At 32.7% G+C, this 17415-nt stretch overlaps 1 protein-coding gene across 2 annotated transcripts; it reads left to right on the plus strand.

Annotated features, from left to right (window-relative positions):
• Nucleotides 1–1907: 1907 nt before the first annotated feature.
• LOC145054713 (leucine-rich repeat extensin-like protein 2) lies at nucleotides 1908–3601 on the plus strand. Of its 2 annotated transcripts, XM_079002973.1 has the most exons (2): nucleotides 1908–2978; nucleotides 3058–3137. In XM_079002973.1, exons 1-2 carry the CDS (start codon nucleotides 2021–2023, stop codon nucleotides 3108–3110), a joined length of 1011 nt encoding a protein of 336 aa, XP_078859099.1. In that variant the 5' UTR covers nucleotides 1908–2020; the 3' UTR covers nucleotides 3111–3137. The 2 variants fall into 2 exon arrangements, with proteins under 2 accessions (XP_078859099.1, XP_078859098.1); XM_079002972.1 differs by having other exon boundaries at nucleotides 1909–3601.
• Nucleotides 3602–17415: the final 13814 nt, after the last annotated feature.

The following is a 17415-nucleotide window of genomic DNA, read 5'->3' on the forward strand; positions in this document are numbered from 1 at the left end:
AATTAACGATTAGTGAGAGGTAAGCATGAGTACAAAAAGGTTAACTAACTATAAATCAGAAAATACCTGGATTAAAAAATAGCATATCGGTAACTAATGGAAAATAAATGTAAACTAATATAAAATTGGTTACATACAAAAAAATGTTTAACTATTAGAAAAATACCAACAACTTTTATATATGCAAGTAAGACACTATACACGAGAAAATAGTGTTAAATAGTTAATAGTAAATAAAAGATATAGTAATCAATAGTAATTGATTACTGAATTGATAATTTCAAAAATATTAGATTATATATATGGACAATAGGAAAAGAGGAATCAAAATCTAATTGAACAATTATTTTTAAGAATGGCCGGTCTATTTTTAAAATATTAGAGATTTTATTCACTATCTTAAATAAGACTTGGATCATCTTAAGAAAAAAAAATAACAATTGATATCGTTAAACTAAAAGCTTTTGATATAAAACGACAAAACTAGGGATGAGCATTGGAATCGGCTTCGCCGGAACCGGAGCCAGCCAGGAAACCAAACTTGGTGGAAAATAGAAACCGAACCGGATCGTCGGTTCTACCAGTTCCGGTTCCTACCGGTCTTGTCGTGTCTTCAATATTGGATCCGGTCCTCGAGAAATAGCAACATACGGTTCCGATTTTTGTCAATTCTACTGTTTTTGGTTCCTATCGGTTCCAAAAATCCACAAAAATATCGTCCCGGTCCCAGCCCGTCGGTTCTATCCGGTTCCGGTTCCGGCTGGTTCCCCGGTCCAAGTTCTCATCCCTATACAAAACTATAAAAATGGTCCTAAAATATGCATTTTTTCTTAGGTTTCATCCAAACCTTGATTTTTTTTTTGTTTCAATGTCCTTTTGGTCATGTTTTTATGTTGAAATAATCTCTTAAATTACATTCTTGATATATTTTTTTTATGTTTTTTTTGCTATTTAATTTAATGTTTTACTAATAATAAAATGAGGCCCACACCCCATTCTCTCTCTCTCTCTCATTGGTTGTTCACAGCTTATTGGCCGGCCTCCTCTTCTCGCCACCAAAAAAAACAAAACCCTAAAAAACCTAATTCAATTCTATTTTACTAATTCAAGTAAAAAATCACGCATCTTGGTGTCGTCATAGATTGAATTTGATCATCGATGAGTGAGTGGTGGGGAACGGTGGTGGTCTATAGGTGGAGGAGATCTGGATTTAGCGGCTCAAGCCGATGTCTGATACAGATTAAATAACAAAGTATCATACCGATCAACCAGCAAGCTTCTACGCTGCTACTACTACTACTATAAAAAAAACAAAAAAAAAAAACAAAACAAAACAAAAAAACATCTACGCTACTACAAAAAAAAAAAACAGGTGAAAAAATCGCACACATTTATAATCACATGCATGGTTTATCGTAAACGGTTGTTTAGGTGCTTTAGATATTGTGGAGAAGAGTGGAGGGAAAAAGAAAGAATATGCGCAATTGAGGGTTTTCAAAATATTCTAACAAGATCATAGTTTTCCTGATTGAACATACTGCATGCCCTACCTTTAAAATCAAAACTATAAATAAATTAGTTCAAAATAACCACCAAGTCAAAAAAATCTTAGTCAGAATAAACCAAAACCAACCTTCCAAAGATATGTATTTCTAGAAGCTTTTGGTATAAAATATCTCATCAATACGAGAACTAGCGTTTGAAAGATATGTATTTAAGTCGTTGCCAAAGTTTATTTCTACCTAAAATGGAACATGATCAATGATATCTATTTAACTCGTAAACAGTAATTAATTTAAGAGAAAATTTGCATGTCATCAACAAAAGTCAAATGTACTTGTTTCAAATGTATATATTAAAATATATATGTAAAACCCAAGAAGAATTATCCAAGATTTATATACGCATACAATACTAAATCATTAAATTCAAGACCCACCTCCATCTCCTTCCCACATCAATCTCTGTAAATACAAACATCTTTCCTTCAAGAACACCCAACACAACACCCACAAATCAAATGGACGAAAAATACTTTCTTTTTTTAGTTTCTTTCATCTTCATCATCAAAACCACAGCCAATGCTAGTTCATTTAGTGTGGGTGGTGGTGTCGGTGTTGGGGTGGGTATAGGCGGCGGCGGTGGCGGTGGCGGATGGGTGGGTGGTGGGGTGAATTACCCAAATCCGTCAGTTCGTCCATCTTCAAATCTCAAGAATGCCTATATTGCCCTCCAAGCATGGAAGACAGCAATCAAGAGTGATCCGAAAGGGTTATTGAGATCATGGGTCGGGGCAAATGTGTGTGCTTACAATGGAGTATTTTGTGCAGATCCGACGGAGGAAACGGGTGATCCATCTGGACCAGTAGTTGCAGGTATAGATCTCAACCATGGCAACCTTGAGGGCATTCTCGTAAAAGAACTCTCTCTCCTCACAGATATGTCTCTTCTTCACCTCAACAGTAATAGATTCACAGGAACAATCCCACAAAGCTTTAAAGACCTTTATGCCCTCACCGAACTTGACCTTAGTAATAACCAGTTCACCGGACCATTTCCGGCGACAACACTCCAAATCCCAAATCTCCTCTATTTAGACCTCCGTTTCAATTCCTTCTCCGGACCCATTCCTCAAGATCTCTTCAGCAGAAATCTCGACGCAATTTTCCTCAACAACAACCAATTCGAAGGTGAAATCCCCCAAAATTTAGGGAGTTCACCTGCTTCGGTGATCAATCTGGCGAACAACAAGCTTACCGGCGACATCCCTGTAAATTTTGGGTATTCCAGTCCGAAATTGAAGGAGATCTTGTTCATGAACAATCGATTAACTGGTTGTATACCTCAAGGAATCGGGATGTGGTCAGATATGCAAGTGTTTGATGCGAGTTTCAACTCATTGATGGGTCATATGCCTGATACGATATCTTGTTTGGAAGATATTGAAGTTTTGAATGTAGCACACAACAAATTGTCAGGTGAGTTGCCGGATTTGGTTTGTGAATTGAGAAGCTTGTTGAAATTGAGTGTGGCTTATAATTTTTTTTCTGGATTTAGTGAAGAATGTGAGAAATTGTATGGAAGGAATGTTGGTTTTGATATTGCATTGAATTGTATTCCGGGGTTGGAAATGCAAAGACCTCAGCCAGAGTGTTCTATGATTCCGGGTGGTGGGTTGAGTTGCCTTAGAATCCCTTCTCTTAGGCCTCTTGCTTGTGGTACATTGCTTCAATCACTAAATTCATCGGCTCCATGAGCCGATTTATCTGTGATCTATTATAAACTGATCGATAGATCACAGATATTATTGTGATAGAATGAAGATTCTATCACAAACTGGGGTAAATGGTTTTTTGGGATTTTACTTTGGAGGAGAGGGGTTGAATAGTGGCTCTCACTAAGTGAGACAAGGTAGAGGGGGAAATTATGACATGTATCAATGATTAGTGGGGGATTTAATGTAATTAGTGTTTGTGTTTGTAACTTTGTATGGACAACATATGTTTCACGAAGATTTAGCAATCTTGGTACATTAATTAACTAGCCATAATAATGGAGGTTGACTATTGTTTTATTCATAAGTATTTTATTTGGTTCATAATGAGTGTTTTATTTGGTTATAAACTATATATGTCACACTTTGGGTAACACTAAGTCTTGGGTGGACCGGTTTAACCGGTCCAATCAAAAACAATTTGAAAAAAGCTTGGTCCGGTCGGGTCTATCTGTTTATTATTATTATTTTTTTAATGTTGAAAAGAAAAGTGACATTATTTGTTAATGCATTATAATATCAGTATACGTTAGTGATTTGTTATATTTTAATATTTATAAGATACAAAGCATTATAAATTTATCAATTGAAAAATTACACATTAAAATTTATAAAATATTAAGCAACTCTAGTCAATGTAGCAAGTCCGATGGCGATGGGTAAGTGCAATGTTGTGATGAGGGGTAGCTTTGGATGTCGTATAATACAAGTCATCGATTGATGAGCTTGTAATGTTGCCAATAAATAAATTATGAACTCAAAATTCAAATTTTATTTTAATTAAGATTTTAAAATCTTCATTTGTCTCGATCAAAGTTTCTAACTTTCTATTACTGATAATTAATAACATAAAGTGATTTATTTAAACAAATTTAACAAATCATACTAGAATTCGAACTTTTATAAACTATTTATACATACAAATAACCTTTGAACGCTATATAGTATATAGAAACAAACAAATGTGTTCAGAAAGCCAAAATGAAGAATGTCAATGAACAGAATACAAATCGTTTTTATACATGTTACATTTCAGGAATATATTCCTTTCAGTATAGAATGAATATATAATTAGCAGTGAGTTATAAAATATCTCTATTGATGATAGAGTCCTATGGTAATATATGATAAAGACAAAACTGAGTTTTCAAGAACAATTATATCTAAAATACTTTAGAATTCATCACATTCGCATGTGATTTTGAGTACAAACAAAAATAGATGAAGGGTCATTTGTCCAAAATTTGCACTTCTATTCTCGTGTGTTTGACCCACACTACTAAACCCCTCTTCCACGGGTCTAAGTGGTACTAATTTAAATGCAACATATATCTAACCATAACTATGACCTACTTTTTTTTCCTTATTGCTAATAATCGCAACATACTTATATTATTTTACCCATAATAACAATATACTTTATCTCACCATTAATATGAAAAAAATTCTTTATTTCTTACATATTGTTATTATCCGTAAACGAATATAAGTACGTTGTGGTTACCGATGACAATTCGTAAATATGTTGATATTATGCATAAAATATGTAAATATGTTGCTATAACAGGTAAAAAAATATAATTTGATTGCTATTATAGGTTATAAAATAAAATCAAAATGCAGTGCCTATATTAACGGTAAAACATGTTGCTATTTACTACAATATATGCCTAATTTAGAAATATTGAGTAAGTTGACCATTAGGGTCTACAGAGTCGTTCTAGACGATGTGTGGGTTAAAGCGGTACCACTAGTTACACGACGTGGCGCAAGTGCAGAAGCAAAGATTTGAAAACCCGTGTTTACCCACCTCTCTCTCTCTCTCTCTCTCTCTCTCTCTATATATATATATATATATATATATATATATATATATATATATATATATATATATATATATATATATCTTGACTGTTGACCAACGGTCATTTTCTTAAAAAAAAAAAAAATTTGCCAACTATAAATATCACACTCAACAGCTTCAAAAACCACACATTCTCTCCCCCAATTCTATTTCAAATTGATTCAAGTCGTGGCAAACCGAGAAAAAAAAACAGCGTAAGCCAAAGACGCAACCGGCACATCGAAATCAGAATTGGCTGTCAAGATTTTTCATATTTCATTTCCGAAACCCAATTCCCAAATTATCCCCAGTATACACCATATCGACATGAGTATATCCAATTACCAATACAGCAATCGTATAACCAGTTTTGGCTATCTCAACATAATTTTGGTTTTAGTCTGTCCCCCACTATCCACAACTCATTCCCTATAAAACTTAATAAAAGGGTATCTTGTATATCTCATAATCGACATAATACATGTGTATATACAATAGACACATTTACATAACACACTCTCTAATAATATAAAAATAATTATTTGCCTAAAATTTGCCCGCAAGCTAAGGTCGGGTATTAATTCTTAGCTTGGACTTCAAGAAGAGGAAATGATCAGAAGACAACGACTGTGTGAAAACATCGGTGATGTGATCGTGCATTGAAATGAATTGAACTAACAGACTTCCTTGTTCAACTCTTTCTCGAACGAAGTGAAAATAACTTCTACATGATTTGTTCGTGCATGAAAGACATGGTTAATAGACAAATACGTGGCAACCAAGTCATCGCACCATAGATTTGGAACCAATTTCAATGGAACATGAAGTTCTTGTAACAGAGTCTCGAGCCAAGTTAATTCAACAATTGTATCCGCTAATGCTTTGTACTCCGATTCTGTAGATGACTGAGATACAATCTTTTGTTTTCTAGCAGACCACGAAACTAGATTAGACCCAAGATATATTACATAGCCTCCTATGGATCGATGGTCATCAGGGCATCCAGCCCAATCTGCATCAGAAAAGGCACTCAAAAAGTTGAACACAACATCAGTATAGGCTTGCAACACCAAGGACGATGATCGAGAGATTAAGAGACCATGACTCGTCGTAACATGTAGATAACATAAGATACGTTTGACCGCAGACCAATGATTCGTAGTGGGTGTGTGCATGGATTGACATACTTTATTAACTGCAAAAGTAATGTCAGGGAGTGATAATGTAACATATTGTAAAGTGCCCACCATTTGTCTATATTTCATTGTGTTGTGATATGTTCTTCGAGCTTAACATCGTTCTGGAATAGCTTCACCTAGGCTAAGCCTAAGAATCACAACAAAGAAAGAAATGATGGCAGTCATCATCTGGGAGGTAATCCCAGAACGAAGCACTGACGGTCTAGTTAGTGGTTGTGTGAGAGAATTAGGTTTAGGTGTGGGATAGAGAATGAGGCAATCCCTACTCCTGGGGGAGAAGGGCTGCTTTTATACATGTTGTCCTCTATACGTGATCTCGACATGATATTTTGTCCCGTATGGGCCGATAGGACGTGGATGGTTCCTATTGGCGGATCATGCACTACTAGCAGTTATCTGCTATTGATGCAGAACTAACAGATGACAACGCTTTGGGCGCTACACTTGTTGCTCTAGGGAGTGGCCAGTATTATTTTGGATTAATTTAGATCGGAGTTTCTTGTCTTGAATTGGACCTTGGCACTAGAGCCTCGGGTTCTGAGTGCGAGGCCACGAGGGCGAGGGCCCATGCCTAATCACTCATGATGGTTAGCGACCGTTATCTAGGCCGTCCTTTAGATAACCATTTTTTTTATCTTTTATGTATTCCTAGGAGGACATGTTAACACATTGGATCATCAAAAGGAGCGCTGTCACCCAAAGAGAGATTTGTGATGGTGGTGCATGGAGACAAAACTAGTTTTGAGTGAGAGAGGTTTGCCCTTGCCAACAACTCATTTATACATTTTCTTTGAGAAAGAAAAATATCGGAAGCCTTATGGACAACCTCAATTCCCAAGAAATATGATAGAGGCCCCATGTCTTGCACTGCAAACAACTTACTCAAGCTATAAACAATGTGATTGATAACTTTATTGTTGTTGTCGGTCAAAATAATGTCGTCAACATATACAAGCATATACATAATCATACCATGAGCCAAGTAGATAAATAATGATGGATCAGTTTTGGAACCTCGAAAACCAAGAGAGATCAAGGCTAAAGAGATTTGTTGGAACCAATACATGGACTTGTGAAGAAGACACAGATGGTTCAGGTTACGTGGGTCAATATAGCCTTGGGGTTGTTGTAAATACATAGTTTCTTTCATATCGTCGTGTTGGTATGCATTTTGGATATCAAGTTGTCGTAGAGACCATTGTGTCGTGTGTGAATTTGACGAAACTTTATCTTACCTGAATGACTTGCTTGTTTCAATGAGTAGCGAGACAGAAAATTCTAAGGCATCCTTGTACAAAGCTCATAATAGACTTGAAGAGAAGAAAACTAAAATCTAAAGTTTAGAGCTTTACATAACAAATATTATGTATGATAGGGAAACACTTAGGATGGATAATAAAATGCTAATCGAACAACAAAACATTTATTGTAATACTGTTAAACGGATGTATGGAAAAATTATAGATCTTTATCATTCTGCTGACATGTGTGTAGAACAACATAGGAAGTTGCTTCCTTTTATTACTTTTAAACGAGAGTTGGTTGATGAGACTACTTTCGATTATGAGAGTAAAGTAGTTTACTATGCCTATGTCCCAAATGATTCATATGCCTATGGTGTAGTTAACTTAAATGATTGTTTGAACGCTGATGAACTTGTTAATATAGTGAATGAGACTTTGGCCAAAAGCAAACAAATCAAGATTTTAAACAAGATTGAGAATTACACACAAAGTACTCAACATAATTTTGTTGATATCGAAGATGATTTTGACAATATCAGTGAAATTGAGGAAGAGGAATGTGTTGATTGCTCGAAATTGTCTATCATTAATGTCACTTTGTGGGCTAAAGACAAAGATAATGATAATTTTAATGCGAAATTAAACAATGAGTCACCTTCGACAACTAAATCTTGTGACTCACAAAAAGAGGAAGTTGTTGTTGAGGATATTACTAATAACGAAAATGATAGTGATAATGATTCGAATGAGAAGGAAATTCCTCGAGTTATAGAAACTCACTGGACAAATTCCCGCGCGTTGCGCAACGTAGGTTAAAAATATATTGTTAAAATGTTGAAAAATATATGTTTAAAATGGTTATATTATTGACATTAACTTTGACATAATATTTTGAGCAATATTATTTATTGACATCAATCCACATTCCTCATTAATAAAATTAAATATAATTATCTATTTAATATTATTTTAACAATTTTTATGATTGATTAATTTAAATTTTTAGTTATGCGATTATTTTCTAATTTCAGTAATGATGTTAATTTAAAATACAATTTATTTGTTGTTAACATTATGTAATTTATAAATTGATGTTATTATCATTTAAAGTTATTGTTCTTTAGTTTTAAACCACTTATTATTATTAATAAGTTAAAGAAGACTTTTAAGAAACTCTTAATATTACTATTAAAATGTGAAACATACACTAAATAATAAACTGATAAGATAGACAATTTGCATTTCAAAAAAGATTTGCATGGATAATATGACATATCCATGATTTTTATAATTTGATTTTATTATTTATAATTATGGTTCATTAGTTTTAAAACCACTTATTATTATTAATAAACGAAAGAAAACTTTTAGAAGACACTTTTTATTATAATTAAAATGTTAAACATATACTAAAATATAAAGTGATAAGATAGACAATTTACAATTTAAAAAGACTTACATGGATATTATGTATAATATTGCATATCCATGATTTTTTATTAATTATTACTTTGAAACAACACACACATACAAACATATATACAATATTTAATTAAATATTATCTATATCACTTTCCATAACATATATCGATAATATGAATTTAATTTAATTTACATTAAAGTTTCAACCACAACATACAATGAATGTTTTAAAAGAATAACTAAACCAAGAAAAAAAAAGAATTAGTATTTAAAAAACTTACAAATTAAAAACTCTAACATAATGGTTGAAAAATGGTCCAAAGCCCTCAAACCAACACAAAACATTTAAACTTGTTTTCTTTGTGAATTTTGTATGTGATTTGTATTTGTGTGTCTAGTCAAAGAGAATGACATTTTTATAGTAGACTATCCATTAATTGATAATTAAACATATTATATAAGTTATAAAACATTTCATGATATGTGATTAATTACTTTGAAGGTGAAAAGGTGTGGGGGTTTCAATTGCATGAGGTGCTTGGAAATTTGTGTGGGGGTTTCAAATGCATGAAGTGATAGGAACAATGTCTCCTTTATTAGTATAGTATGATTTAAATTCTAAAAATATCTTTAGGAAATATTTTAGTTAAAATGAGATTACAATTTAGTTTTTGCATTTAGCACTACAATTTATCACTTTTAACTATTCACAAAATATTCTTTGGGTTTTTAAGTGAAACTGAAATTTATATTTAAGTTGACACTGTAATGTTATATTTAAATTAACAATTTAAGTATTTTGTCCAAACTGTTCAAAAGTTGTAGCTTTAAACTGATAATGGCTTACATACAACAACATATTAAATCTAATAAATTAAGTATAATATGTTAAAAGTTAAAGACATAACTTTATAAGTAGAAGTAAAATATTATTTTAATATTAAAATTTAGTTTATTTATGATTACACTTTATGTTTGATATTTAGTTAACCTTATTAACAAACTTATAATCATTATTAGAAAGACACTACAATTTATCATTTTTAACTATTTACAAAATATCTTTGGGTTATTTAAGTTGACTTATAATGTTATATTTAAATTAACAATTTAAGTATTTTATGCAAATTGTTCAAAAGTTGTAGCTTTAAAATGATAAAGGTTTACATATAACATCATATTAAAACTAATAGGTTAAGTATAATATGTTAAATTTAAAAATATAACTTTGTAAGTAGAAGTAAATATATTCTTTTAATTTTGAAATTTAGTTTATATATGATATGTGTAGTCAATAGCGGTGGGATAACGGTTATCGGTAGCTGGCAAAATAGCGATACTAAATAGCGGTACCGCAAATAGCTGCGATATTGACCGATATTTGACTGATATTTTGCAAATATCGGTGGGATAGCAGTGAAATAGCGTTTATAGCTAAAGTTTTAATTAAATCACTTCATTTATTGTTAAAATATAGATATATGGTGGGGTTTTTTTCGGGATTGACAAACATTTGCTTCTAACATTTTCTAATTTACTATATGTTTAACTTAATGACCTTGTATCCATCCAATACAACACAAGGTTACAAAGGCGCTGCGTAATATAAATACCGATATCCCACCGCGATAACCTATATATCAAATATCGGCCCTTGACCGATATTTGATTTTGAACCGCTATAACTACATAGTATATGATTACACTTTAGTTTGATATTTATTTAACCTTATTAACCAACTTATAATCATTATTATAAAATTGAAAAGTCATGAGAGTTTCAAATGAATGTGGTGAAAGGAAAAATGTTTCCTTTATAAGTATAGTGAACGAATTCTCGCGCGTTGTGCAGTGTGCAATTATATTGTTTAAAATCTTGATTTTTATAACGGGTATTTAGTTGTTAGAAGTTACTATAAACAAGTTAATAAAATTCATCAACGTCCGGATTAAAACGCAAGACCTTCAATCTAAAAGAAAAACCTCTACTAAGTGGGCTAGTCTCACATTGAAGTTTACTTAAATATACATTTCAATTTAGGTTTTATATTTAAAAATATACATAATTTTTAATTATTAGAAAAATATTCTTATGATATTTTGATTTATGGTTATGATTTAAAACCATTTTTATTTTAACTAATAAGTTTTATGTATATATTTGGTTGAAAAATGAAGAGTTGGTTTGAACTTAGACTAATAATTGATTTTAATGTATTAAATAAATCAAATTAAGGAGGTTAAAGTGAATGATTTAATTAAGTTAAAAAAACCAAGTATGTTTAGTTAATTACTTGAAAGATCAAGAGTTTGTGTAACTTTCAAATGAATATTTTGCATTAATATGACATTTATTATAAAATAAAAACCAAGATGAGTGAATATCTAAAAAAAATACACATTTTAACAATCTTTGCATTGATATATCTTATTAGGTGTTTGTTTTATAGTTCCAACATTTATTATCATTTCTATTATTAAATATTAAGAATTTTTGTAGGTTTAAGCTATGGAGGTAGCTTGTTAGAGCTATGTGTTTCTTCATAAAAGTCCAATTATTATTTTATTGCAATTAATGTGTTTGACTCCTTACTCTGTTAATGTTGATTTAAGAAAATCATTGCATTGATCATTTTCAAGAATATGAAACATGTGAATGGATAACAACAATAGAATTAAAAACCAAGAGATACAACTTGTACAACAAACCTACAACAATTAACAACGGTAAAGGGTAAAGTTTATGGCATCATCTTTAAAAACATCAATGCATCATCTCATTAAAAACTACAAATTTCCTCATAAAACGATAAACTCATCAGCTCATTAAAGTGAATTTCTATATCTCAATATGAACTTCAACACAAAAACTTGCATATTGTTCAAAATGTGAGGTAATTTTCAACTTAAATATTCATTAAATCTCAGAGTGTTTATAAATAAGTTCAACAAATTATGCATATTACATTTCAAACAGAGTTAGAATCATAAAACTTGAAGTTAAATCCTCACCCTTGATTGCTCCATTCACCAATTCAATTTTACCCCCAATAATATAAACTTATAAGAAATGGATGGTGTAGAGCCTTGCCTTTCAAAAAATAATTGCTCGTACCTGTATGTGTCAATTTTTAAAATAGATGTTAGAAAGTTCTCAAACCTAAGAGCTACTTTTATTCACGATTAAAAACACAATATGTGAACAAACCACCAAAAAAAACCAATTGTTTTGATTAAAAACACAAAATGCATACCTTGCTTATTATAGATTATTGAACTTCAATATTATATTGACAGCATAAGACTTTCATTTACACCAAAACAGAGAACAAAGGATCACTAATTAGACAAAAGAAGTATTTTGTTTTGGTTTAGGATATTTGTTTCTATAGAAGTAAGTATTTATAGGCTAACTACATTTGTGTGAAGGGAATTTCAAAAGTCAAATTAAATCCTATAAGTTGAATAATCTTGGAAGTTTCAAATGAATGAGATTCATTACATTGATGGTGAAAGGGTGTGGGAGTTTCAAATGCATGAGGTGTTGGCAATTTTTATGGGGGTTTCAAATGCACGAGATTCAAGGAAAAATGCTAGCTTTATAAGTATGTATGAAGTGTATGAAGATAGAAAAGAAATTTCAAAGATTTTGAAAGAAAAGATAAAACATTATTTGGTGACGAATTCTGATCTTTATCCATCATGTATCAAAGGTCTTCCAAATCAAGTCTTTGTGACGAAAGAAAATGTTGAAACTTTTTTGATCCAAAAATAAATGAATTACTGAAAAAGGATAATCAAATGGTTACTTAAGAAGGTTTTTATTTAAATATGAATATGGAGGGAAACAGGTTAAATAAAAGATCACATGTTCTTCAAATGCAAAATAGTCAAAAAAAATCCTTTTCAAAAGAAAATGAAATGAAATCCAACAAAGTTTGGGCCGTGAAAATAGGAAAATCAAAAGTTGAAAGTAAAACTGAAGAAAACAATGAGAAAGTTTCAAAATCAAAAGGAAAAAAGTGCAAAATCTTATTTGAGAAATGAAATTTCTGGAAAGTAAGCTCAAAAGAAGGCTTATTCAATGCAACAAAAGAACAACAGAATTCAAAGTATATGAAATACAAGAATAAACAAAATTTTGAAAAGAAGTTTTCACAAACATCAAAAATACATACTTCAAAACATTTTTCTCAATATCATTCGAGTAATGGTCACAGGAATGTTAAAAATAAAAGACGTTTTTCTCCGAAAGCAAAAGTTACTAAAAAAAGTGAATGAGAAATGAACATGAAAAGTTCAAATCAAAAAAAGAACAAGAAAGCTTTCATCAGACTATGTTGAGAAAAATGTTCCTAAGATAAAGGAGTTTCAAAATAATGGTCAAAGAAAGTGTTCCCAAAATAGAAAGATCTTTCAAAAAGATTCATATTTTGGTTATCAATATCGATACCAAAACCGCTTTCAACAATTAACACAAAATTTATCATCTTAAATGAATGTTACAAAGATGACAACTGTAGTAAAGAAGAATGTGCCTTTAAGCCTGTTGGTCCATCTTTTCCAAATCCCAATTTGAATCAAAAATCGAAAGTATCTTTTGTTAAAGCCAAAAATGACACCAAAAATATAAATCATTGGTTGGAAGGAAAAGGTCGACAATTTCAATTGAAAAATTATTCTCAAGAACAAGTCTGTGAGGCTTATGAGAATTAACTAAACGGGTCTCCATATGGAAGCACCACATCTCAAGAATCAGTGTCAAAAGTTTTCAAATGGAAAGAAGTCAAGTAACGAAAGCAAATGTTTCTCAAGAAAAGGTTGAAAAGGAGAAACTCAATGTTGAAACTTTGTTATTACATGATTACATTTCTATGTCTAAAGCTGACGAAGTTGATTTAATTGACAACTACACTTCAACCCGACTCAGCCAGATACATATCATCCCTGACTTTTAGAATGTATAACACAACACAATATGATCTTCCAAATAAAGACCTAACAACTCAAAGACATTTTGAATCTCAAATGGAAACCTCAGAAACTTCCCAGTCATAACTGCCTCTATCATCAAGAACACCATGCAAAGACACAAACAATAACTATGATAGCCCATTCATAGGATTGATTCTCCATCTAAGAACAATTGGACTACCACACACTTCGCCTTTGAATCCATGACCTTCACTCCATCGCAAGACTCAATCATAAAGACATGAGGCATCATCCTCATAGCCGAGATACAACATAGACAACGAAAGTTGTTGTTCCTGATCCACTTCTCCTGATCACATGGAACAACCTGCCAGAACATGCTCTAACTTAACTCAAGGAAGGCATACCCCTGGTCCTCATCTTGTATAGTCTCCACGAAAATGACTCTCTTTCCACATATGGAATTTCTTAAGGTGATCAAACAATAAGAATCCTCTCGTGCATTTCCACCTTTGCCGTCGATACCACAACCATATGGTTTCCCCCACCGGGTTGTCCTCCAATCTCTACAATTATACGCTCGCTCTCTCTCCCCCAACATAGAAAACTGGAAGAACAGAATCCTCGTCATAGAAAATGTTGTCATAAGCCATCGGCGGATCACTCAACCTCAAGACTACAATCCTCAAGTCACTCACCTAACTGCTTCCTCCTTGAGTCCATGACTCAAACTGACACTACCTCAAGTAGGGCCCCCAAGACCTCGAAATCAACTACTCATCTAGGTTTTCACCATTCAAACCCATCTGACATGGCTACTAAGGCCCAAACTGGAAAGCTCATAATACCTAAAATACTGCAACAGATTCATGGTGCCAAACCATGTTCCTACCATCAACCTGCTCTTTAGAATTTTCGGTACTTTCCTTGATTCGATTACGGATCATGTACTTCCAGTAGTACGGGCCCAATACTACCTTCCACACCTATCCGTACTTTCTTCAAAATCATCCTGAATCCTCGAAGTCACTTCCTCATAATGATGCCCTCTAAAATCTGCTAAACAGCACACCACTTGCACTAAAGCGCTTCCTAGGCTCTCTTAGCATTACCAACTCACCCTACCATTAGTTGTTGAAGGACCTATACTAATGTCAGTTAACTACTTCATGAATACAATTACATGCAACAAAGATTAGATAATCCATCGACTAAAAGACCCAACCCTACAACGGTTTGACTCATACGAGAGCTGCGCAATAAGTCCAAGTCAACCACTCTAAAATTATTTAACCCTCACTGCATATAACTTAACATATTCATGCGATAGCTAACTTACATCAATATGAGTCCTACAAAGAACAAAGCAAGCAACATTCGAGCATCTAGAACTAAAAGCATTACATAAACAGGCAGTCTTACCTCATAAGCTCCAGAAGATCTCTAGTCACTAGCATGCATCACTACCAGCTCACACAACAGGCATAAGGTATCTTTCCTAATCAGACATCCTACTATGCAACACTTAGCAGATCCTTAGCCCTAATCTAGCAAGAAATTCTCATATACTCGTATCAAACATTAATCATAAAACAAGTATGGGTATTTTGGGAAATACTTACTTGAGCTCAGTTGTTTCCACGCATTGCACCCCCTTTTATTTTAAAAACCTTTTTAAAAATTGTTTTCTTTTAGAAAATTTTACTAATTCCTAAGTTTGAGTTCAGGCGTGCTTGAGAGTATGCTTGAATCCCTCAAAGTAAGGTTCTGATACTGTGATGTCCCCATTTTCAGGCCAGAAAAGACCAATTTTGTTTATGGTTTATAAAAAAAATCAGAGTACTTCTTTTAATAAAAATGTTTCGGAAAATATTCCCAGAAAAACATGATAAATGTGTTATCAAAGCATTTCCGAAGAAATGTATTTTTATTCCTTTTAAAACCTTGGGATGTCATCATCAATACAAAAACATAAGCATAAACAGAACTCACATTCATTTACATTAGTGATCTACATCTCTTTTAAATCTCTCAGTGTAAAGTAGCTTCGTATTGACACCTGTGATACAAATAAGCTTGAGTGCCTGGTGAGTACATAGGGTTTTCAACCCATAATAATATAATTATTATGTTTAAACATCAACAATCAACCCAACTACACATCCCCATTATCTTCCTTGCTCTTAGGGATCTACCCTAAGAACCATCTATCATGCATTCGTTCATTTCGAAGCCCATTGCTTCCAGGGTTTATATGATCGGCACTAAGTCCATAGCTACCAATGCTTGTTCGTAAAGCACTAATTTCATAGCTGCTAAAGTTCATTCATCAGGTACTAAATCCATAGCTACCAGTGTTCGTAAAGCACTAATTTCATAGCTGCCAAAGTTCATTCATCGGTTACTAAATCCATAGCTTCCAGTGTTTATCTAATAGATACTAAGTCCATAGCTACCAAATTTTATCTAACAGGTACTAAGTCCATAGCTACCAGCGTTTATTCAATTAGCACTAAGTCCATAGCTGTTTATGTTATTTGTAACGCCCGCAGATTCGGGCTAGTCAATTTTGAGATAACGAGCGTCAAAAATGACATTTTTGATATAAGATAATTTAGAATAAATAATCTTGACCAAGTTATAGTATATGTCACAAGGTTTCCATACATATAAAGAACGCTGAAATCCGAGTTATAACAAAGAAGTTATGACCCGTCGAAGTTTTACGGCTAAACTAACACGACACCGGGAATCGTAAAAAGTGAATTTACGATAAAATACTTTTTAGCCTTAGTGGTCTAAACAAAATTCTTAGTATATGTTAAACCAAGAGTGTGCATAAAAAGAACGTCCAAATCGGACTTCATATGATGAAGTTATGATTTTTCTAAGATTTTGCATAGCAGTGCACAACCCGAAATTTGAATTTTAGATCGGTCGATTTTTAGCCAAAATAATCTAAACGATAAATGAATATATCGTTAATAGGAGTTAAACGATAAAAAGACAGTCGAAAACGGAGCTCGTATGCGAAAGATATGGACGAAGCTTAGTCCCTACTCTTCGAGCGCGGCGAATTCGATACAGTATTGTAAATCTGAGATAGAGTGAGAATTAGCTGGCGGGATCTAAATGAAAGTTGTATTACTCATAAATACCAACACGTGGATATAAATAACCTCGATAATAGAGCTCATATGCGAAAGATATCGACGAAACTTAGTCCTTACTCTTCGAGCGCGATAAATTTGATATAGTTTTGCAAATCGAAGATAGAATGAGAATTAGCCGACGAGGTCTAAATGAAAGTTGTAGTAATCGTAAATACCAACGCGTGGATATAAAAAACTTAGAAAACGGAGCTCGTACGCGGAAGATACGGACGAAGCTTAGGGGCTACTCTACGATAAAATCCCTATAAATAAAGGATGAATCCTTCATAATTTCTTCTCACCATAACATTTCTTTCTCTCTAACTTCTCTCTAGCCTCCTTAAAC

The sequence above is a fragment of the Lactuca serriola genome, chromosome 5 (genome assembly GCF_051521515.1).
Source record: "Lactuca serriola cultivar US96UC23 chromosome 5, Lser_US96UC23_V15, whole genome shotgun sequence".
Classification (NCBI taxonomy): domain Eukaryota; kingdom Viridiplantae; phylum Streptophyta; class Magnoliopsida; order Asterales; family Asteraceae; genus Lactuca; species Lactuca serriola.

What these genes read in the sequence shown, in the direction of transcription:
- LOC145054713 (XM_079002972.1), top strand. Translation starts at nt 2,021, where the DNA reads ATGGACGAAAAATACTTTCTTTTTTTAGTTTCTTTCATCTTCATCATC.